The 25,033-nt window shown below is 48.8% G+C and overlaps 2 protein-coding genes across 2 annotated transcripts in view; both read right to left on the bottom strand.

Moving 5' to 3' along the window:
• Positions 1 to 1,743, bottom strand: part of DIXDC1 (DIX domain containing 1) — a 73,253-nt gene extending 71,510 nt beyond the window's left edge. The window contains exon 1 of the mRNA XM_048827495.2: positions 1,697 to 1,743. The gene's annotated coding sequence lies outside the window, so the exon portion shown is untranslated. The remainder of the gene's footprint in view (positions 1 to 1,696) is intronic.
• Positions 1,744 to 2,189: 446 nt separating this feature from the next.
• C22H11orf52 (chromosome 22 C11orf52 homolog) lies at positions 2,190 to 20,188 on the bottom strand. The gene is made up of 4 exons (XM_048827493.2): positions 19,823 to 20,188; positions 8,356 to 8,396; positions 6,737 to 6,783; positions 2,190 to 5,919 (listed from the first exon to the last, which is right to left on the bottom strand). The coding sequence occupies exons 1-4, from the start codon at positions 19,852 to 19,854 to the stop codon at positions 5,668 to 5,670; spliced, it is 372 nt and encodes a 123-aa protein (XP_048683450.2). The 5' UTR covers positions 19,855 to 20,188; the 3' UTR covers positions 2,190 to 5,667.
• Positions 20,189 to 25,033: the final 4,845 nt, after the last annotated feature.

Below are 25,033 nucleotides of genomic sequence, written 5' to 3'. Positions count from 1 at the left end.
TGGGCTCACAGGAAGTCGCTGGGGGGTCATTGGGGGTGTATGTGGGGGCTGGGGGCTATTGGGGGTCACTGGGGGTACAGTGGGTGGGGTGAGGGGAGTGGGTTCACAGGAAGTCGCTGGGGGTGTATATGGGGGCTGGGGGCTATTGGGGGGTCACTGGGGGTACAGGGGGTGGGGGGTGGGCTCACAGGAAGTCGCTGGGGGGTCATTGGGGGTGTATGTGGGGGCTGGGGACTATTGGGGGTCACTGGGGGTACAGTGGGTGGGGGGTGGGCTCACAGGAAGTCGCTGGGGGGTCATTGGGGGTGTATGTGGGGGCTGGGGGCTATTGGGGGTCACTGGGGGTACAGTGGGTGGGGGGTGGGCTCACAGCAAGTCGCTGGGGGGTCATTGGGGGTGTATGTGGGGGCTGGGGGCTATTGGGGGGTCACTGGGGGTACAGGGGGTGGGGGGTGGGCTCACAGGAAGTCGCTGGGGGGTCATTGGGGGTGTATGTGGGGGCTGGGGGCTATTGGGGGTCACTGGGGGTACAGTGGGTGGGGGGTGGGCTCACAGCAAGTCGCTGGGGGGTCATTGGGGGTGTATGTGGGGGCTGGGGGCTATTGGGGGGTCACTGGGGGTACAGGGGGTGGGGGGTGGGCTCACAGGAAGTCGCTGGGGGGTCATTGGGGGTGTATGTGGGGGCTGGGGGCTATTGGGGGTCACTGGGGGTACAGGGGGTGGGGGGTGGGCTCACAGGAAGTCGCTGGGGGGTCATTGGGGGTGTATGTGGGGGCTGGGGGCTATTGGGGGTCACTGGGGGTACAGTGGGTGGGGTGAGGGGAGTGGGTTCACAGGAAGTCGCTGGGGGTGTATATGGGGGCTGGGGGCTATTGGGGGGTCACTGGGGGTACAGGGGGTGGGGGGTGGGCTCACAGGAAGTCGCTGGGGGGTCCCTGGGGGTGTATGTGGGGGCTGGGGGCTATTGGGGGTCACTGGGGGTACGGGGGTGGGGGGTGGGCTCACAGGAAGTCGCTGGGGGGTCATTGGGGGTGTATGTGGGGGCTGGGGGCTATTGGGGGTCACTGGGGGTACAGTGGGTGGGGTGAGGGGAGTGGGTTCACAGGAAGTCGCTGGGGGTGTATATGGGGGCTGGGGGCTATTGGGGGTCACTGGGGGTACGGGGGTGGGGGGTGGGCTCACAGGAAGTCGCTGGGGGGTCATTGGGGGTGTATGTGGGGGCTGGGGGCTATTGGGGGTCACTGGGGGTACAGTGGGTGGGGTGAGGGGAGTGGGTTCACAGGAAGTCGCTGGGGGTGTATATGGGGGCTGGGGGCTATTGGGGGGTCACTGGGGGTACAGGGGGTGGGGGGTGGGCTCACAGGAAGTCGCTGGGGGGTCCCTGGGGGTGTATGTGGGGGCTGGGGGCTATTGGGGGTCACTGGGGGTACGGGGGTGGGGGGTGGGCTCACAGGAAGTCGCTGGGGGGTCATTGGGGGTGTATGTGGGGGCTGGGGGCTATTGGGGGTCACTGGGGGTACAGTGGGTGGGGGTGGGCTCACAGGAAGTCGCTGGGGGGGTCGCGGGGGGGTAACTGGGGTGCGGGGTCACTGGGGTCACTGGGGTCTCTGCCCTTTGGGGCCGCCGCAGCCGGTCGCCGGCCGGTCCCCGCGGGCTCCTGTTTCGCCCCCCGCCCCCGGCCGAGCCCGGCCCGTACCTGCAGCCCGGGCCCGGCCCAGGCCCCGCAGCTCCCGGCGCCGGCAGCGCGTCCCCGCTGCCATGGAGACCGGGGGGCGGTGCCGGGAGGCCGCCGCCGGGGCCGCCCCGCCCCCGAGCCCTCGCCGGCTCCCCGGGCTGAGAGCCGGGCGCGACCTCCCCCTGGCGGTGCTGAGCGGGAGCGCAGGGCAGGGCCCCCAGCTCTGGCGGGCGGGATCCCTTGGGGGGCAGGGTCCTGGGGTGGGCAAGGTTTCCTAGGGGAGAGGATGGAGGGCAGGGGGGATCCAGGTTCCCCCGAAGGAGAGGCTGGGGGGACTGAATACCGGGGGGCCACTGCTCTGGGCACCTGCCGCAGCCCCGCTGGGGTGGTTATCTGGGGAGGATACAGGTGGTGGTGCTGGGGTATCAGGGTGACGGGTGCCAAAATGATAGTAGATAGGACAGAAATGTCTCATCCCAAATGGCAAGGATCCAGCAACAACACAACTTCCAGCTTAGCTATAAAAATATTTATTTTCCAATTGTAAAATCAGCAGTCCCTGCTTCTGATACCCAGGAGTCTTGCCGCAGAGCCAGACAGCAAGGCAGAGGGGGATTGTACAAATTCTTCCTTAGCCATTTCTGACCCAAACTCAGCAATTAATAACATCACACTTAATTCAGTCAGATATTGGGCAGAAATTCTCTTGCTGTGCTACAGAGATAGTTTGTTTAATGTGCCTAAAGACAACATTTTAGAAATGTTGTTTTAGTGTTTTAGTAAATCATGTTATTGTATGTTTATTATATAGACCAGCATTTCTAAATAAGAGTGATTCAGCATTCAAACAGATTTCACTGTAAATGAGTATTGGCTTCACATTTTCTGAAAGTAAACAAGAATAATTTTCCTTCACACAGTATTTATTTTTATAACAAAGTGTCAGAAATCTCCTTTTCATAACTGATGGCACTGATGAACCTGTATCTGCCAGGTATGCATGTGAGTAGCTTTATATATGTGTCGTGCATAAGTACAGGAACGAGGCGCATATCACCATAATGACCATTTAAAAAGTGCAATTTCATTAGTTAAAAGTACAATTAAGCCTCAAACATTAAAGGAACATTTGATTTCACACTCATTTAACTCAAGCTGAACAAGCCCAGAAAACAGAAGATGTTTGTAAAATCTGTTAACATTCAGTGCAAAAACAAGTTCTTCAGAGAAATCATTTCAAAACATGTACTTTCACATTTTATCTATTCGAGGCCTGTTAAACAGGCAAAATTACTGTATTATTTCTTTTTCTATGCAGCGCATTTGATTATCTCTAAAATACACTGTACCTCTAGAACAACATGGAGTACCAGCTAAGCATGAAAGCTAGAATTCCCCAGGAAATCTGAGATAAAATACCAGTCCAAGCGTTGAAGAGCTCATTAAAAGACAGTGGTAACAGCAACAGACACTAATAGAGAATACAAAAGAGCCAGAGGTTCAATTAATCCACAGATCAATAGAATCAACTGACATGACCAGAAAACAAGTTCCTTAGGGCCAGACTCTGTTCTTATTTACACCAACTACAATCTGGACCAACTCTATTGACTTGTGGATTTCCCCCAGTGTAACTGAAACCAGAATCTGGCCCTTATTATTTGTCCTATGCTCTATTTGTGAGGTTCGGTTTCCCATTCCCAGCTCTGCATTCCAGGGAAGAGAACTTCAGATCAGAAACAGATTCTTTGCACCACATTTCACGGCAGCTGGTTGCTTCACTCAGAACTAGAGCATAATTTGTTCTCAAATGAGCCCCATTAATTTTTGGCTGGAGATGCAGGTACATGCCCAGTTTCACCACTAAATGACAAACCATCCAGCTGCCAGCATTCTGCATGTCTATCCACTAGCTTTAGGTGGAATTAGCACCAAGGGTGCATGGTGTCAAAAGAGACCACCCATTTCTGCCATTAGCAGACGGGCAGATAGGCAGTGCCCTGTGCCTTGTGTTACTCTACCAAGGAGGTTATGGCTGTAAAGGAAGGCTCCCCAGTAAGTGATAATCTATATTTAATAAGGTTTATATAAAACCTATATAATAAACTTATTTCATCCTGCACTGGCTGAGGGGGGTTGGATTAGATAATGGTGAACTATTGGCTTTTTCTAGTTCTAATATTGGTGATTCTATGAAAAGCTGCCGTTGCTTGCTACTCCCACAGTCTAGCATGCACAAGATCTGGGTTTCAGACCCCAGTTCTACCCTTGAATACTGGGCCAGCAGGGGCAAAGCACTCAGCCACTCCCTTGTAACGAGGGAGTGCCCAGTGCCACACAGTCACGCTGTCCAAAGCCCATCCATTCCTCCTTGGTCAGAAGGATGGGTTATCATGCAGGGCCTGGAGAGTGGGGGGATCTGGGGGAGAAAAGGGAGAATCCTTGGAGCTTTAGGAGGGACTCAGAAGAACTAGCCCTCACAGTAATATAGGGCTTTCTCCTGCAAACCTGACTATAGCAATAGCACCCCCACTGAAGTCAGTGGGACTTCATAGGTGAGCAAAAGCCATTTTGGCGAAAAGATTGCAAGACTGGTCCCAAAAATATCTCCATGGTAACACACAGATATTAGTACCTCTTTTCTTTGTTGAGTGAACAGTAACTCATACTGATCACACTCAGGTCTTTAGTTAATAAAGACAAGTTGTTGTCGGCAAAATGCAATTTGATTATAAAATTTATGAAACTCCCCATTTTCAAACACTGGTATTTGACCAGCATGTCCCAAATCCTGCATTGAGCCACTAAGATGAGCACGTAGGTGCCCAAAGTTTCATTTAACAGTGTAAAGTGCTGGTTTAAGTTTGGAAACCAGTTTAGGTGACAATGTTGGAAATTCAGCCCATAGTTTAACCCCTGCCATGGAGGGATACAGGAACCCACTGGATTGTTGCTAAACCACATTATTAATAATCAATATTATTAATCTATAAACAAAATCTCAAATGTGTATTGGTGAGGGGGTGTATAGCGTGAGCCCTGTACTACGGGAGATTATGACGCCGTGTGCTACCATGACACAGGAAGGAAGAAGAAGAAAGGGTCCTAAACCCTATCTGAGGTTGGCTATGATTCATCCCCAATCCCATTACATGCAAACTGCCAGCATGTCTGAGGACTTGGTGACCTGCCCTTAAGTGTTAGCAGAGGATTTTAAATTATTGTTCAAAAGTTAATTTGTAAATTTTAGTTGCTTTCATTTCAGATCATGGCTAAGAGCTTCTCATTCTCTTTCAAGGATCCACATCTATAACTGTCCTACTGCTGAAAGGGCCGCTTTATAGCCATGTCTAGACCCTGCATTCTGGCTTTTAGCATTGCAGAGCACTGTGCATGGTGGGAACAAACTGCTTCATTGGGGAAATGGTACGGGGTTAGTGTCTGAAGCATGCCAAGTGTAAGGGCTAGTGTTTGAGGCATGCATAGAGTGACATGGTTCAGGCAATTTCCTCACAGTATCACCCACCTGTCATTTTCTGTAACAGCTGCAGGGTTTTCTTAATGTTGAAACAAAATCCAGTGGCAAACATTTCACTTGTTCTAACTTATCTAATCCTTTGTTCTGGGTTTCCAGATCTGCCTCTATAATGGTGCTGGGCTAATCCTCCTTCCATGACATGAACCACCTCCTCATGGCACTGGGCTACGGTTTCATTAGACAGGGAGCAGCTTTACCATCTAGGAGACATCCTGCCATCCTCAGAAACATCCCTGATGTTTCTAAAGGGGTAAATTGGATTTTCTCAGCAAAACCCAGTGAAAAGTTTTATTCAGTTATGACAAATATTAGAGTCCTTCAAAACCAAATGCAACTGGAGGATCCAGCTTCTCTGCACATTCTCAGGTAGAGACCCATATGTCCATGGTGCAGGCTTGAATCTACAGCATCTCGGTCTGTGAAACACTTTTGCTGGAGGACGCTGCTGCACCTCTTACACCAGGGTTCCATTCCTGCTGTCATATTTCAGTCTGGGATGGGGGAAGTTAAGGGTGGCATACTCTGTCGCATTCTGAATTTGCAGGTTCTTCACCTCTTCGGCTGAGCGCTCCCGGGCCCTGGTGAACACCTGGATATCTGCATAGTGCACGCTGTCATCACGCTTCATATTCCTGGGCTTGTTCACAGTAGCATAGACTGGAAACTCCACAACTTCATCGTACATGTGAGCGGCCTCCAGGTCCTTCTGGAAAAAGATTACTAGAGAATCAGCTCCCCATTCTTTCCCCCCATCCCACACTATGGGCTCACAGGAAGTCTGGACACCACTGCCTTATCGCACCTAGAAGAAAAGGAGTACTTGTGGCACCTTAGAGACTAACCAATTTATTTGAGCATAAGCTTTTGTGAGTTACAGCTCACTTCATCGGATGCATCATCCGATGAATGCTTCATGCATCCGATGAAGTGAGCTGTAGCTCACGAAAGCTTATGCTCAAATAAATTGGTTAGTCTCTAAGGTGCCACAAGTCCTCCTTTTCTTTTTGTGAATACAGACTAACATGGCTGTTACTCTGAAACTTATCGCACCTCGCGTCAGCCAAAAGGCGATGCCAGCTCCCCATAGACCGGAACATGCTGTCTCCAAACTATTCTCAGTCCCTGCCAGCCTGGCCATGAGCACTACCCTAGGGGTTGAGCATGCTGCTCCCAAAGCTCTCCCAGCCCCACTAGCCCAGGAAGTAAGGGTGTGTCTAGACAGCAATCAGGAAGCACAACTGCAGCATGTGCAGGCAGACCCATGCTGGCTTCGATTGAGCTAGCTTGTTAAAAAGAAGTGCAGACGCCCACGTACAGTCTTTCCCGGGATCCTAGGTATGTATTTGAGCGGCTAGCTTGTGCCATTGACGCTACGTGGCTATTGTTATTAAACTAGCTCAATCAAAACTAGCTTGTGTGAGTCTACGCTTGCTGTCCCAGTTCCAATGCAGATGTACCCTAAGAGGCTGAATACTGTATTTTCAACTTGTCTGTTCAGGAAAATGTCTTTAGGGGCCATTTACCTTCCTGTCATCCTGGTGCTGTTGGCTAATCTGTTTTGCTCTCGTGCCTGCAAAAGAAACACCGGAAAATCAGGGTGATTTAACTGCTGGATCTTGCTCCCTCTTATGCATATCATAGCAATGGTGTCAGCACACAGGCTCTCCCCACTGGGCCTTTTCAAATTTCCAGCCCCGTTGAAGTCCCCACTGAATCATGTCTTTGGAGCATGCCTCACACAAGAAAGCCCAGGTCTGTTCTTTTTGGAAAATGAGCTTTCCAGAGAGGACAACATGCTGTGGACCACGCAGGACCTAGTAGGAGGTACATACCACAGACAGCGTCAGGCCCTCTGAGCATCTCAGATCCACTGTTTGTCTGTACCCATTTTGTCCTTCGCTGTTCGGCAAACGTGTTTTGCAGGGGTTGGTTCTAGGTCTGTTGGTTTGTTTATTTCTCTGTGCTCCTAGCTGATGTTCGCAGCTCTAGAGGAGTGCTAAGCTGCAGGTGCCTGCACAGCCAGATGAGGGCGCTCACACACCCTTTAGTTTGCAGCAAGACAGCCATTTAAGTCCTTTTTGGCATGAGATTTAGCCATTGAAAACATATTTAGAATTTTCAGAAGCTCCCTCACAAAATTCTATAACATTCCTAAGGCACTTCAGATGAAAGACTAGGAGAAACACACAAATCCTTTATGACCAGCTTCACACAGCCCTAACACTGTGCTGTCATGGTCCAGTTGGAATTGTTTCGTGGGTAATTTAGCACAAATGTGGCTATTTACCAAAAGGCACAATAACAAATTCCCAAACCCAAAAGCTGTGTCTCTCTTTGAATCATATTTATAACACACACACCCCTTTGGTATGGTATCTACACTAGCATGGACACACCCTCTCCCTTGAGAACTTTGTTCAGGCGTGCATCCTGTTAGAAAGTACATTAACTCTGTCTACGAGAAACAGTGATAATAAGGAATAACAGTGCATTGGGGACTGAATTCTGCACCCATTGAAGTCAATGGTAAAGCTCCCATAGATGTCAATGGGGCAGGATCATGCCCTGCCTGGCTTTCAAAGGTTTCTTAGCTGCACTGGGCATTATGTTTTATTCTTGGTGTTTGTCAGACTTTCCTTGTGTTTGCCATGTTGCCAGTTTAGGCACCACAACAGGTCGCAACTCCAGAGGCCCGCTGAAGTAAAAAAAAAAACAGGAGAAAATGTATCTTTCAGGGGCTATGGGAACTCTGCTGCCCCAAGGCCAGAGTTTGGCACTTCTGTCTGTCCCCTGGTCATTCTCCTTCCTCATATGCCCATTCCCCCCATGTGCCAACCCCATAGCACATACACTTCCCTGCTTTGGGAGGGTGCATCAGGCAAGGAAATTTCCTCTCTGTTTTGGCAACAAATTCTATTCAACTTGTGTTCCACTGATCAGGTGGTTCCTGCAGGTCTCAGTGTTGGCTTGTGTCCAGTCTCAGCACAGCTTCATAGGGAGGGAAACTTGGCATACAGACCATTGGAAGGGATGGGGCCTCTGGAGTTTGGATGAGAATCCAGATTTGTAGCTGTTCTGAGTGGAAGCCACAAACCTGTGGGACTCTGTCACTGTTCTCCACAGATGTTTCACAAACCCTTACCTTGCTTTTCTTTTTTTCTTTTAAAAGGTGAAGGACATCTCCTGAAATCAGAAAGAGAGGCATGTTAACACTGCAAGGCCTGAGTCTCTCCTATTGTCATTGCATGCACATGTACAAACACACACGTCGCCCAGACACTGCGTTTGGGAACAACGTGAAAGAAACTTGAAAGCTCCCTGGAAGTAAGTCAATGGGCATTAGGGAACTTTCAGTGCTCAGCAGCAGGGTCCACATGGCCACTTAGCATGCAGCAGGCTACCCCAGCTTGTTGCACACTAACTAGTTGTGTAGACAAGCCCTAAGAGCCATTGAGCCCAAGCAAGACTCTCCCAGTTGCAATTCCTTAGGAGCTGTCCAGTGGAAAGTGTTACTGAATTTACCCACAAGACTGCAGGGTCTGAGACAGCCCTTTCATTATAGGACTCCTGTTCAGAATTGCTCACCTGAGGCAGCCATGGGAGAAGCCCAGACTGGAGTTCTCGAGTTTTAGTCTTGACCCTTACTTCCCTGTACAGAAGAAGTTATGTTTTTTACAGAAACTTAATGGTACTCAGTGGAATTCACCCTGCAAGACAGGAGGATTTCAAAAAGGGCCAAGTCTGTAAAGCTAAATGAATTCTGCTTCCTAGTGTTCCCTTAGGTTGTTTGAGACCCACCAAATTCCTTCTCTATTGTGATCTAATGAGGATATGACCCCAGCTCTCCTGAGAGTGGTTCTGATGAGGCATCTCTGCCAGTTCTCCTGACTCAGGGAATTATACTTTGGATATCCTGCGATGCCTGCAGTGGTCAATGTGAACACAATGGTCCCTTGGATTCTGTGAACACATCTCCCACTAACTGATGGGCTTGAGGTTCTCCAGGAGGTGCAGGAACTCAATGGGTTGTGCCCCACCATAAAACCTTGGAGAAGCACCTTTCCCTGGATGGGAAATGCCTGCATGAAGTGATGACACGGACTCCCACTGTCCCTGTGTCCTGGGTAAAGAGGGGCTCCTCCAGGGGACGCCAGATGTAGATCTGAGATTTTTGGGTGCACGTGTCAAGGGTAAGTGCTGGTCACTCTTGTGTATCGTCCCTCTGCCACCTGACTCTCTGTCCCCGCACAGAACAGGGAGGCAAGTTTTGAGCCTCACAACTGTCTAATCCACACAGATCCACGGAACTGAACTAAAGCACTGATGGTGACTAACACGTCAAGCCAAACACCTAGCTCCATAGTTTGCCTGTGTGACCAGCCATCTCTGCCTTTGCTGCACTCTCTCCCCATTTCCAAGGGCCAGGAATTGTCTCTTGTTAGGATAGGTATAACACAAACAGATCTATGGGACTATCACCCCTAACGTGCAAAGACGTGCCATCTGTGGGTGGCCCAAATGGAATGGCAGACGAAGTCTCATTTGCAATGACAGCCACTCAGAAAGGAGCTTCTGCAGAGAACTCACTGGGCTGTGCCCCCTTCCTGACCTCCTGAGGTCCCTTCCAACCCTGATATTCTGTGATTCTATGAGATCATAACATCTCTACTTGTGTGGAGAAGCTGGTTCCTGACTGGCCGGAGGAGCAGGAGACCCTGATTAGGTTCTGCTATTTAAAAAATACAACTACATGCTACAGAAAAGAGCCCAAACTCTTAAGTAACACCTTAGTGACACCACAACGGCACAGCAAGACTGCAGCAACACAGCCCAGAGATGGGGTGACACTGGGGCAACACAGCCCAAAGCCATGATGACACCATAGCAACACAGCCCAGAGCTTAGGAGACATCACAATGATATGGCCCAGAGCAGGCCTGATGCCACGGCAACACGGCCCAGAGACGGGGCAATACTGTGGGGATGCCACTGTGAGTTGGAGCGACACTGTGCTGTGGTAATACCTTTATGAGCTGTAATGGTACCATGGTAACACTGTTGAGAGCTGCAACAAGAGAAACAGAGAGAGGAGAATGACAAGGAGTCCCAGTTGCTAAGATACCTGAGTCTAACAACTCAATTTTTGTGGAAGGGTTAGAAATGCCAGAGCCTGCTGGGCACCCTTCCAGACTTAGCAGCTCCGCGACCTGCTGTGCGTACACCCTGCTTTCCACAGGAAGCCCTAGCAGCTGGGGAGAGACACAGCAGTCACACCGAGAGAAGCAGGGTCTAGCCAAGGGCCTTGTTCACTGCCCCACAGCAGGACTTCAGAGTACAGACACAGTGGGCCCGATTGGCCCCAGGGGGAAATTTGTGCACCTCAAACCTGCGTTCTGCCTTTGTGGGGGGAGAGATCTTTGGTGGAGCCTGGTGCCACATCATCTGTACCCTACAGATACCCTCAAACACGTACCCACCTCCCACTGCTACTTGGACAGTCCAGTATACCCCCAAGAACGAGCGAGAACCGTTTTGATTGAACTGCTATGAGATCAAAGGCTCTGAGTGCTGAGGATACTCTAGGATTGTCACAAAACCTTTTCTCCTGGGGCCAGGGGCTAGTTTGCTGCCCTGATGGCTCCAAACCCTGCAGCTCCTCCCTGATTCAAGAAACAGGCGCCTATGGAACATACGCTTCTGAAGGATCCCAGGTAATTTCCCCCTTTCTGCAAGTCTTTGGACTAAACAGAACCAAAGCAAACAAAGCTGTGCGCTCCACAGACGCTGAGACAAATCCTGCCCTCACTCCCCCATACCAGAGAGAAAGACATCCCAGTAGTGCAATGAACAAGGGCCAAATTCATCCCTAGTGGAACATGACTGACTTTAGCAGAGTTTCACTGGGTCTGAATATGGCCCCAGGAGCACACTCTGTCTCTCTGTGCAGATATGTGTCACAGTCTGAGCCAGATACATGAAGCAAATGTTATCATTCCATAAAGCTAGAAGGACCAGAGGAAAGCAGGTGCCAATCCTTATATGGCTAGTAACATGCTAGCACGTACATCCAGCCCTGGACTATGTCCAGTGCGCTAGACCTTCGAGGCTCCCAGAGCTGGGCTGTGTCTCTGCTGCAACACAGGGGCTGGGGCTGGAAACATGGAGCTAGCACTTTTAAGGGAAAGGGAGAGAATCACTGGAGAGTATCCAAGGAGCATATGGCTTTGTGTGCCCCACAGTGTTTGCATTACCCACTGCAGCCATGCCCAGGGGCAGTGCAGTACCTGAAGGAACTCTGTGCTTTCCAGCTTTAAAGATCCGGGGATGGAAGGATATTAATGGCCTTTGGTTCTGTAACAACCATATGAAGGAAGGAAGGGGGTTACGCACTAAGAGGTTTTAATAATGGGCAGTAGTGATTAACCATCTTTCTGCTGGGGCACAGGGAGGCAAAATCAGTGAAGGCAGATGAAAGGCAGTTCCCACTGAAATCAGTGGGGTTGCACTCAGTGACACTGGGGCTGAGTTTGACCCATCGTCTGCAAACAGCTCAGGCGCCATGTGGGCTGAAAGGCACTATGGAAACAAGATGGGTTATTATTATTAATACCTAGCCCTGCTGCTGTCACTGTTGCACTCCAGTTCATCCCCCTCCTCCGGCCAGGCCCCGGGTATGTGACCAGCACAGCAGTGGCTGAACCTTGTGGCAAGAGCTGTGCTGAGCTCACTGAAGATGCTATTAGCACAAACAAGAAGATGCCGAGCTCCCTCCAAGACAAGGCTGGAGTTTAACCTGTGGAAAAGGGCTGCTGCTCTGAGCAACACTGTTGGGTTTTGAAATGTTTCCTTCACCGCCCTGTCAGCTCCCCATGCCCTCCCAAAAGGGGAGCAGCTCCAGTTCACTGACTCTTATGAGGTGCCCTGCCCAGCTCCTGGGCTCTGGAGTCGGTTGATCCTTTGCAGTGTGCAGGAAGGTCATGCAGTGGAATTAAAATAGCTCAACTTTAAATATAATCAGCAGAGTCCCTGGCCAGTTCCCTGAGATGCAGGGCTCAGGATCAACTTTCCAAGCTGCTTTCACCTGTTCTGCTCGCCTTCCTTTGTGGATGGAGTTTACCAGCCAGTCTGCAGCCTGGTGTTATTCTGAGGATGTCTGCAGGCTAATCCCAGGGACACCATCTCCCCACCTCAGATCTGCTGTAATTAGAATGGACAAGGCAAGGGAGGCAAGAACAGGGCACAGCTCTCCACATCTCTATTCAAAATGAGACCATAAATGTTCAGCCCAAATCATACTCCGTCACATGCCCATCTGGGCCTGCACCCCCTGCATGCACACACACCTACATCCCCCACCCCAAGGATACACACCTGCTCCTACACCCCACCCCGTCAACAACCAGGATCCTACACCCCATCACACAGGCACAGACCTGCTTCAGTACCTCACACAGACTTCTGCGCTGTACCCCGTCTCGCTCACACACAAATCTGCTTCTGCAGCCCCCCCATCCTAAAACCCATCACACATCTCCACCTACTGCCCATCACACACCCCACCGATCAACTCTCTCTCTGTTGTGTGATGCCCCCACTGCCCCATCACAGGCTCAAACACCTTATGACTCCAATATTCCCTTTTTCCCTATTCATTGCATTTAACAGAACTTGAGAAAATAGCAACGTTCAAGAGGATCTGCACATCCTTGTTTGCAGAGAATAATATGATGCTGAATGTTTCCTTCCTTCAATGAGAAATTAAGGAGTATGTGGCCTAGGGCAGTGCTTCAACCAGGGGTACATGTACCCCGTGGGGTACGCAGAGGTCTTCCAGGGGGTATATCAACTCCTCTAGATAATTGCCTATTTGACAACAGGCTACAGAAAAAGCACTGGCGAAGTCAGTACGAACTAAAATTCCATACAGACAATGACTTGTTTATTCTACTTTGTATATGATACACTGAAATGTAAGTATAATATTTATATTCCAATTGATTTATTTTATAATAATATGGTAAAAAGAAAGTCAGCAATTTGTCAGTAATAGTGTGCTGTGACACTTTTGTTTTTTTATGTCTGATTTTGTAAGCAAGTTAGTTTTTAAGTGAAACATGGGGATATGCAAGACAAATCAAACTCCTGAAAGGGGTATAGCAGACTGAAAAGATTGAGAGTCACTGGCCTAGGCGGGGACACAGTCCCAGTGGAAACACTCCCCAGATGTGTCCAGATGTTAGGTAAAACTTTTTTTTTCAATTAATATTTTTGCCCTAATGGTTCTTTTTAAAAATGATTTCTTAGACTCCAGAAACCATTTGAATTTCTTGCCACCTATTCTCCATTCCCAAGGTTGTCTGTGTTAATAATAACGATTTAGGATAGGATTTTCAAATGCGTTGGGTGCCTAACTCCCGTAGGTCCCTTTGAAAACCTCAGCCTTTATTTAAAAAGCCCTGCTCTCTGCTGAGGCACCTAGGGTGCTGCCCAGGCACATAATATATAGGAATAACAGCAATTTACACACTCTGAAATAGCAAAACTAAAATAAGATACTTAAATGTCAAAGAAAGTGATACTGATGGTTAGCAGGGCAAAAACGGTGTATGGAGGCTTTTTTACAGCCAGATAACTTGCAATAAAAACACACTTCTTCTTGGATGACAGGCAGGATTGTCCACAATAATTAGAGCACTAACCTAGGCCTTGGGAGAGCCTGTGTTCAATTCCCTGCTCTGCTACAGACTTCCTGGGTGAGCCTTGCCAAAGTCACTTTTCCTATCTATAAAAATGAAGACAAGTACAATAATATTTCCCTGCTTCCAGCAGTGCAGTGAGGATAACTACATTAAAGATTGTGCAGAGCTTTGAGAGCCACTGATGAAAAGTGCTATAGAAAAGCTAGGTAATATTATTTGGCAGTTAAGTCAAAGCCACATCTGACCCACTGCTGCAGAGATTATATGGAGCCCATTCTTTTCCTGCTCTCTTTCCTCTGCAGACCCGCGAGTCAAGCCCCTGTTACCTAGCTTACCGCTGCAGTTAGCAGCCACTTCAAACCAGCCATGCAGGGTGTGACCGGTCGGAATGTGGAACTGGAGGTCTCCCCTTTGCTGTGTCTTTCCCCCCATTCTTTATAAAAAGAAAAGGAGTACTTGTGGCACCTTAGAGACGAACCAATTTATTTGAGCATAAGCTTTCGTGAGCTACAGCATCCGATGAAGTGAGCTGTAGCTCACGAAAGCTTATGCTCAAATAAATTGGTTCGTCTCTAAGGTGCCACAAGTACTCCTTTTCTTTTTGCGAATACAGACTAACACGGCTGTTACTCTGAAACCCATTCTTTGTAGACTCTCAGGAGGAAAGCACTTCTCTACTTCTTTCTCCCTGATGCAGCCTTTAAGGTAGATGTTTGCTCTTAATTCACAGGTCACGCACGCATGGTAGCAGAGGGCAAAAGACAGATCACGGCTTCCAGGAGTCTTTAAGCCAGAGCACTCTCCACCACACAAGGACCTTACCAATGAGAGGGTGGCATCAGCTTAGGACAGACCAAAAGGCACCAACATAAAACTGAAGCAGGAAGGAAACTTGGGACCCTTTGTTCCCTGGATCATTCCTAGCTTGCTGTCATTCTCAGGAAACTTAAATGACTTTTCACAAAGCTCTGGCTAGTGATCTCTCACCACGTGTGTACCATGCTTATGACAATGGAGCCCTGATCTCAGGTGGCAGCTCTAGGTGCTACCTCCTCAGGCCCTACGCTACCAGCACTCCCAGCTATCTTCGAGACACCACTGACTTCCTGAGGAAACTACAATCCATCGGTGATCTTCCTGAAAACACCATCCTGGCCACTATGGATGTAGAAGCCCTCTACACCAACATTCCACACAAAGATGGACTACAAGCCGTCAGGAACAGTATCCCTGATAATGTCACGGCAAACCTGGTGGCTGAACTTTGTGACTTTGTCCTTACCCATAACTATTTCACATTTGGGGACAATGTATACCTTCAAATCGGCGGCACTGCTATGGGTACCCGCATGGCCCCACAGTATGCCAACATTTTTATGGCTGACTTAGAACAACGCTTCCTCAGCTCTCGTCCCCTAATGCCCCTACTCTACTTGCACTCTATTGATGACATCTTCATCATCTGGACCCATGGCAAAGAAGCTCTTGAGGAATTCCACCATGATTTCAACAATTTCCATCCCACCATCAACCTCAGCCTGGACCAGTCCACACAAGAGATCCACTTCCTGGACACTACAGTGCTAATAAGCGATGGTCACATAAACACCACCCTATACCGGAAACCTACTGACCACTATTCCTACCTACATGCCTCCAGCTTTCACCCAGACCACACCACATGATCCATTGTCTACAGCCAAGCTCTACAATACAACCGCATTTGCTCCAACCTCTCAGACAGAGACAAACACCTACAAGATCTCTATCAAGCATTCTTACAACTACAATACCCACCTGCTGAAGTGAAGAAACAGATTGACAGAGCCAGAAGAGTACCCAGAAGTCACCTACTACAGGACAGGCCTAACAAAGAAAATAACAGAGCGCCACTAGCCGTCACCTTCAGCCCCCAACTAAAATCTCTCCAACGCATTATCAAGGATCTACAACCTATTCTGAAGGACGACCCATTACTCTCACAAATCTTGGGAGATGGGCCAGTCCTTGCCTACAGATAGCCCCCCAACCTGAAGCAAATACTTACCAGCAACCACACACCACACAACAGAACCACTAACCCAGGAACCTATCCTTGCAACAAAGCCCGTTGCCAACTGTGCCCACATATCTATTCAGGGGACACCATCAAAGGGCCTAATCACATCAGCCACACTATCAGAGGCTCGTTCACCTGCACATCTACCAATGTGATATATGCCATCATGTGCCAGCAATGCCCCTCTGCCATGTACATTGGTCAAACTGGACAGTCTCTACGTAAAAGAATAAATGGACACAAATCAGATGTCAAGAATTATAACATTCATAAACCAGCTGGAAAACACTTCAGTCTCTCTGGTCACTCGATTTCTGATCTAAAAGTGATTATCCTTCAACAAAAAAACTTCGAAAACAGACTCCAAGGAGAGACTGCTGAATTGGAATTAATTTGCAAATTGGATACAATTAACTTAGGCTTGAATAAAGACTGGGAGTGGTTGAGTCATTATACTAAGTAAAACTATTTCCCCTTGTTTATTTCCCCCCCCCTCCCCCCGCCCCACTGTTCCTCAGACATTCTTGTTAACTCCTGGAAATGTGCTGGAAATGGCCCACCTTGATTATCACCTTGATTGTCACTTCAAAAGGTTCTCTCTCCCCTCACCCCACTCTCCCGCTGGTAATAGCTCATCTTAAGTGATCACTCTCCTTACAATGTGTATTTTTTCATGGTCTGTGTGTATATAAATCTCCTCACTGTATTTTCCACTTTATGCATCCGATGAAGTGAGCTGTAGCTCACAAAAGCTTATGCTCAAATAAATTGGTTAGTCTCTAAGGTGCCACAAGTACTCCTTTTCTTTTTACAAATACATACTAATCCTGCAGAGTGCTGAGTCTTTTGGTGCTCAGTACTCTGCAGGATTAGGCCCTAATATCCCTGGCATTTGGAGGATCAGGCTCTTAGTGCTACCCAGCTGGTAGACATATCAGATTGCCCGCTACTTTCCAGGCAGTTTTTGATACAAAGCCAAGGTGGAACTGGCAGCATCTATCCCAGCACAATCACTGCACAGAGGGGCCCTCAGGAGAGAGGCTGCCCCAGGCCCTCCTGCTAAGGGGAAGGCTAGAAAGGTGAGCTCCTAAGTAGCTCAGCCCTGGACAGAGATTCACCCCTTTTTCAGAGGTTCATGGCCTCCAGATACTGGTTTCTGCTTCTCTTTGAGGTCAGAGATTGTGTCTACTTCACTGTTTGTACAGCGACTGGCACAATAGGGCCCTGACCCCCAGCTGGGGTCTGTGATGCTTCCTAACAGAAATTACAATGATAACGATCTTCTTTATCCTCAGGAGTCCCTAGCCTCCCTGCAGACTCCCAGTTCACCTGGGAGGGACTACAGCAGAGCATGACCCTTCATTCTTCAGGCAATTCACGAACATTAACAGATAGCAAAGGATGGTGGAGAAACCCTCAGGGCAGGAGATGGAGAGATTGTAATGGAGATGCGGGGTTGTAATGAGCCCTTGGCAAGGGGAGAAGCCAACACCCACCATGGGTACCTGAGCAATGTTAAGTAACAGAGTCACATGCCCTGATTCCTAGCCTACCCCTAGCTCCCACTCCACAGGCAGGTACAGATTCTTGCATTCCATCCTGACTCCCAGTCCCCACCATGCTCTAACCAATAACCTACATGCCATTCCCCAAGCCAGGAAATGAACCCAGGAGTCCTGATTCCCAGTTCCAGTCAATAAGCGATGCTGTGTGTCTTTTAAATATTTCATAGATTCATAGATACTAAGGTCAGAAGGGACCATTATGATCATCTAGTTTGACCTCCTGCACAACGCAGGCCACAGAATTTCACCCACCCACTCCTGCGAAAAACCTCTCACCTATGTCTGAGCTATTGAAGTCCTCAAATCGTGGTTTAAAGACTTCAAGGAGCAGAGAATCCTCCAGCAAGTGACCCGTGCCCCATGCTACAGAGAAAGGTGAAAAACCTCCAGGGCCTCTCCCAATCTGCCCTGGAGGAAAATTCCTTCCCGACCCCAAATATAGCAATCAGCTAAACCCTGAGCATATGGGCAAGATTCACCAGCCAGATACTACAGAAAATTCTTTCCTGGGTAACTCAGATCCCACCCCATCTAACATCCCATCACAGGCCATTAGGCCTATTTACCATGAATATTTAATTACCAAAACCATGTTATCCCATCATACCATCTCCTCCATAAACTTATTGAGTTTAATCTTAAAGCCAGATAGATCTTTTGCCCCCACTGCTTCCCTTGGAAGGCTATTCCAAAACTTCACTCCTTTGATGGTTAGAAACCTTCGTCTAATTTCAAGTCTAAACTTCCCTATGGCCAGTTTATATCCATTTGTTCTTGTGTCCACATTGGTACTGAGCTTAAATAATTCCTCCCCCTCTCCGGTATTTATCCCTCTGATATATTTATAGAGAGCAATCCTATCTCCCCTCAACCTTCTTGTACTTAGGCTAAACAAGCCAAGCTCCTTGAGTCTCCTTTCATAAGACAAGTTTTCCATTCCTCGGATCATCCTAGTAGCCCTTCTCTGTACCTGTTCCAGTTTGAATTCATCCTTCTTAAACATGGGAGACCAGAACTGCACACAGTATTCCAGGTGAGATCTCACCGGTGCCTTGTATAACGGTACTAAAACCTCCTTATCCCTACTGGAAATACCTCTCCTGATGCATCCCAAGACCGCATTAGCTTTTTTCACAGCCATCTCACATTGGCAGCTCATAGTCATCCTATGATCAACCAATACTCCAAGGTCATTCTCCTTCTCCGTTACTTTTCAAATATTTTCACATATGTAATATTACAAAATAAAAACAAAACTATATATTTATATATTATGACACCCCCACCCCCGCACTCCACCCAGCCAGAGGTTTGGCTTCCCATAATTCCCTTTCACCTTGGCCAGATTTTCCCTGTCATGGACTCACACCCAGGCCAGCAAATATTGCCACTTGGCATCAAACAGCGGTTTATCGTATGCCTTTTCAGTAGGCAGGACGGGGCTGGGCCCCACATGAGCCTGGAGGGATCAAGCAGGAACAACATCTGCAAATGTGCCCAGGGCCACTTTCTGGATTTCCTGACTGGAAATAAAACCCTCGCGGCTTGGAGCTTGGAGACAGAGCGGCAGGCAGCAGATAGGGGTAGGAGATGCAGAAAGCTGGACTCAGAGGAGCTGATCCGCAGTACCTTTATGCCGGCCCCGCCAGAGTAAAGGCAACACCAATCTGCCCGGAGTGTCCATCCCGTGCAGAATGGCCCCTGAGTGCAGGGAGCCTTGGGGAGGTGCAGCACTGCAGCAGGGAGTGTGGCCAGAGCCTGCCTACGCCCTATTCCCAGCCGCTGGAATGACCTGGAGGGGTAGTAGCAGCAGCCAGGCATGAGTTAGGCCTGCCCCTGGCCGCTGTAAACTGTGTCTGGAGAGGAATCAACCTCAGCGCAGGAGAGAGGTGACAGTGACCCAAGCACCTCCCGACCCCCAGCTCCCTGTGCCAGATTCAGGGAGCCAGAGTCTCCCCTCCCCTGTGCCAGCTCGAAAGCGCGCCCCTCTGGCCAGCAGAAGTTGGTGCAGTAAACGACATTACCTCGCCCACCTTGCCTCTCTGTTGGCCTCCTGTGGCATTCGCCCCCCTGCCCACTGCTCGCTCTGCAACTGCTCGCACTCTGCCTGTGGCACAGGCCTGCCCCTGAGCAGGCACGCGGGAGCCCTGGGAACTCAGAGCCGGACAGCGCACTCGCTCTTCCACACCGTTGGCAAAGTCAGCCAAACCTTTAGCCCTCAGCCGCCCCAGCCTCGCCTCTTTTCCCCTGTGTGATCCCTCCACTGCCTACAAAGCCTGGACTCACCCGCGTCCCGCACAGCTGCAGGAGTTGCCCATGTCGCTCCTGCCTCCATGAAGCAGAAAATGTTCTTCTGAAGTCACAGGGAGAGCAGAGCTTGTATTTCCTGGTTCCCTGTTCAGCCCCTGGCAGCTCCAAGGGAGTGTCTGGCAGTGTCAGGTTTCTCTCCATCAGTGCAGCGAAACTGTGTGTGTGCCATCTGCTGGAGGGATTTCCAGAGGCGGCTGCTCCTGCCAGCCCCACACTCAGCTCTCCCTGGCAAATGGGGAGCTAGAATCAGGTCTCCAGCCTGAACCCTTGGGTGGAAATTCTCCTGTTTGAGCCAACAGGACAAATCTCATCTCTGATATTCTGCACTCCCAGTGTGCACCGAGCCCCAGTGATATCAGGGAATCGGCACATCCCAGAAAAGTCCATGCTGAGCAGTTAGGGGGGTGGTGGACGGGGACAAAAGATCGGAGACAGGGGATTTTAAATCTCCCTGAATGTGATGAGCAATTCCAGGCTAGCTCTTCCCCAAAAGGAAGGGAGCTGCCAGGGCTTTTCATGCTCTGATCGTCCTCATCTCAGACAGAATGTCAGAAAAATGGGTAGCATTAAAACAAAGACTGGTGTTACCAAGGGAGTAAGCTAGAGAGGCTTTGTCCAGGGGGATGCTAAACATTAGGGAAGATTGGTCTTGTGGCTAAGGCAGTGGACTGGGTCTCACGGAACCTGGCTTCAATTTTCTGCCTCTATCACAGGCTCCTTGTGTGACTTTGGACAAGACTTTGGACAGATTTTTGAAGGTATCTAGGTGCCTAAAGTGCCTAGTGGAATCTTCAAAAGCCCCTCCTATAGGAATTAAGCATCTCGGCACTTTAGAATCCTGCTACGCACCTCTTTGCTTCATTAACCTCCTAAATACCTTTAAAAATGGGGCCTTTAGCCTCTCTGGCCCAAATCCACAAAGGTATTTAGGCTCCTAACTCCCACTGATTGCTGTGGAAGTTAGGAGTCTAAATACCTTTACGGATCTGGGCCTCAGTTACCCATCTTTCAAATGCAGATAAAACTACCTCCTTCACCTGTCTTGTCTACTTAGATTATAAAGCTCTTCCGGGCAGGGGCTGTCTCATGCTATGTATGTGACAGCAGCTAGCACAGCAGGGCCCTGCTCACTAGGTTCTTCTGCACTAGAAATGACAACTAATAATAAATGCTCTTATCTTAACATAACCCTGTTGTGGGAATTATCTGCACTCAAAGGCCCAGCCCTGAGTTTGTGGGTTGTAACTGACAATTGAATATGTTTGAATAATAATTGCATTTAACTATTGTAACATATGCAGCCTTTGCGGGTTCACTCCTAAGGCACTACACAAAGGTGCTCAGATACTACAGTATCAGAGGGGTAGCCGTGTTAGTCTGTATCCACAAAAACAATGAAGAGTCTGGTGGCACCTTAAAGACTAACAGATTTATTTGGGCATAAGCTTTCGTGGTAAAAAACCCCACTTCTTCAGATGCATGGAGTGAAAATTACAGATGCAGGTATAAATATACTGATTTACTGATATATTTATTCCTGCATCTGTAATTTTCACTCTATGCATCTGAAGAAGTGGGGTTTTTTACCCACGAAAGCTTATGCCCAAATAAATCTGTTAGTCTTTAAGGTGTCACTACTTTTTTTGTAGATTCTACAGTGATGAGCGTGGTAGAAGAACCTATCCAGAACAGAATTCTCCTCTTTGGTTCAGCCACTGCCCACACCACACAGTTCCTGGGCTTTATCAGGAAATAACTCTGTCCCTCTTCCCAAAGCGTACACTACCATTTACAGGTTTTATTATCTGATGACATGCAGAGGGGTGCTTAATGCCTTACAGCAGAGAGAAGGCCCCTGTCCTGTGGAGCTTGTGTAACGCCCACTACCTTGGCTTACTCCCCAAGAACTGACTAGGGTCCTCCAGAACTCAAAGCAGGAGTCTCCACACATTGAACTAAAGAACCAGCTAGTTACACTTGCAATCTAATTCAATCTGATATCTGACTGGTGAAAGCAGGAAAACCAGACTGAATCCTGAAGCCCAGCATGGCTGTTTTCTGAGGCGACCAATGTCCCAGTGGCTGAGTAGCACTCAGCTGCTTGCTCATCTCTTGTCAGCAGTCACAGACTTTGTGGGTCTCTGAGCACGCCACAGACACTGATCCTTCTGTTTGTTTAGTCAGCGAGTCTGTTTTTATTTCAGAGTTAACTCAGGCTTTGTTGCCTTATGGAAAAACAAAAAAACCTGGTTGAGAATCTGCTTCCATCAGCCCCTCTGGACAAACACTGGTGCTGTTGGTTTGAGTTCCACCAGAGAAACAGAAAGCCATTGAAAACATTGGCAGCTCCAGGAAGCATTTGGCTGCCACTCCGCGTTCCCTTTTTATCCTCTGTCTGCAGGAATAAAAGGGAGCCTGGGTTCCGGCACTCAAGCTTAGCAATGCGATTGTGCTATTTTGTACTTAGGTAACAAGAGTCCACAGACATGATCAGCTGCCTCACACCAGTCAGTGTCAGCCTTACCTCCCAGCATCAGCGCTCAGGGCAGTTGTTTTAGCATGGTCTGAGACACTTGGAATGGAATCTGGCTTTGTAACCAGGAGTGAAATTGGCATTGGAGAGGGCTGCTGGCACCCAGAAACAGAGAACTAAATCCTGTCCATTAGAGCTAGAAAAGACTAAAAGAGAGAGGGGGAACAGAATTATCCATTATTATTATTGTTGTATTTATTATTTGTACTGCGGTAACACCTTGGTGCCCCAGTCATTCTGCAGACACAGAACAATCTAGCATTGTGTGTACAAAAAATTAGCTTTTTCAGTAACTTCTCCTTTGGAAGGAGAATTGGTTCCACCTCTAGTGAAAATGCAACCCAGCCCCATTAGAGCAAAGCCCCTTTTATCACAGAGCTGCTTCACTCTGTGCAACCTGCACTTTATGCTGCATCAGAGACAATTTGTGGGTTTCATTCTGCTTCCCTGTTAATGGAGGTCACTAGATTCTCAGGTCACTACAGAGGCTTCCCCTGTCATTCTGGTGGGATGGCATTGTGAGGTTTTGTTACTTACCCGCCTTGCTTACCTTCCCCCCCCCCCCCCCCCCAAGATGGGGGAGTTGTGAGGTTTCTTTTTCTAGAGCTGTGGAAACTGAGTTTAAACTAAAATTACAGAAGATAAAATTATTTTTTTAATGGAGCCATCAAATCTTGGGGGCTAGCCAGAAGTCAGAAAACACCTCAATAATAGGGCTTCATGATATTTCTCTTTTAAACTGACTGGCGTGGAAAGTATACAGTAAATACCCTCTGCACTGATCATGGTTTTTAACAAGCCCTTGTACATCTGGCGACCAGTCTTGGGTTTTATACAATGCTCATCACCATGGTATATGAGCATTTCATTCTGTACTAATGTCTTTATTGTACCTAACCCAATATAGGTCTTTGCCATACCCAAATACCCTGATGTGGGTATCTCCATTAAATGCAGGGGACCTTTACTTTTTGCCATTAGGACTGAAGATGATGGATCTAAGCCAAGGAAAAGCCCCGTTATGGCTGAAGGGCTCAGGTCAGATTCACCAGAGGGCTCCCCCATCTCAGCAGAGAAGAAATGAAAGAAAAAGGAATTAGACACAGATTGTCCAGTGTTAATCTGAGTCCCCTGAGATCATCAAACAGCTGTGATCCTGTGAACTGTTCCAGCAGGCTTTCCACCCATGCAGTTTCACCAGAGCATCCTGTCTATGCAAGCACGAATCCTGTTACACACCACTCCCCGGAGAGAAGTGAAAGGCGAGGGATCAAAGTCCTCTATACATAAAGCAGGTACCACCACAAAGGAAGCAGCAGGGTGAGTTTCCCACACACTTCCCTGTCAATACACATCAAATCTGCCCTGGAGAGAGCACCTGTGAAGGCAAGGTCCGTGGTTCATTATTGCTTCTGTGGCCTGGCTGGGAGTGACAGCCAGGTGGATAGTTAGTGCCACTGGTTCTGGTTGGTTTTTGGGATGGGAGGATCAGCCCACCAGGAATTGGACTGAGACCCTCCCAACCCAAATCACGTAGGCCATTCAGCAGACAGTAGCAACACTCAGCCAATGACAATCAGGGCTACAGATCAGAACTGGTGAGCAACCGTCCAGCCCCACTGCACTGAGAATGGGTGTTCCTAAACCATAAAAACCAAAACTGATTCTCAGTGACCCTCCCTGAACTTGGAGCAGGTATAGATTAGCAAGCTACCACCTTTGCACTCCCTGTATTCTGAGGCTGGTGAGGGCCCACTGTAAGTTATAGCAGCCTCAAGGTCACTCCGAATTTCATTCCCATAGCTCACTATGACTCTAGGAACCAGTGCATTCCAGCAAGACTCTGGACTTGCCTGGCAGATGGGAACAGTCCTTATGCCCTGCTTGAAGTCCCTCCGCACAGAGGAATTCATAGGGTGCCATTTCTGGCCCCATTTATTTTTCCAGATCACTGCACTGGGGCCTTAGTGTAACTGAGAATCAGGCCCTAAGAAGGAATGCAAAGGAGGGACTTACGAATCCTCCAGCTCTCTCAGTTGGTGTCTTGGAACCTTCACTCTCTGCCACGCCAGGGAAGGACTCATATCCCCACATCAGGATGTGCCAGAGACCCCATATTTGGTCAATGACACAGCACCTCACTGCCTTAATTGGCTCAGAAGAGGAATGAGTTTGCCATCTGTTGACTCCCCACAGCTAGCCCAGGCAGTAGCTGCAGCAGACTGTATAACACACACAATCCCCCTTCTGACATCATCAGAATAAGGGGACTTTCCCACAGTGCCTGTAGCATCGAGGGTTGATCAAGGGCTTGGTTACGGAAGGGGGACCTAGGGCCAGATTCATCCCTGATATAATTCCACTGAGCCAGTTGAACTGAGCTCTGTGTCTTCAACATTGTACAGGACCTTGAAACATTCACGGCTCACTTCCCCCAAAGCATACAGGATGGGACTTTATCTGAATGGGCAAAACTTCCCATGGACTGAAGCAAGTCGGGCATAGGAGTGCATTGGCCAGGTTGCCTAGGTCAGCAGAACCCCTAAAGCCAGCCCTGGAGATGAGTGTGTTTTTTTGACAATGATCCCCTGGCATCCTACGTACCAGAAGATATTACATCCCTGAAACTTCCTGCAAGGGCTATAGCAGGGGTG

The sequence above is a fragment of the Caretta caretta genome, chromosome 22, assembly GCF_965140235.1.
Source record: "Caretta caretta isolate rCarCar2 chromosome 22, rCarCar1.hap1, whole genome shotgun sequence".
Taxonomy (NCBI): domain Eukaryota; kingdom Metazoa; phylum Chordata; order Testudines; family Cheloniidae; genus Caretta; species Caretta caretta.
This window is presented reverse-complemented; position numbering and strand designations above follow the sequence as displayed.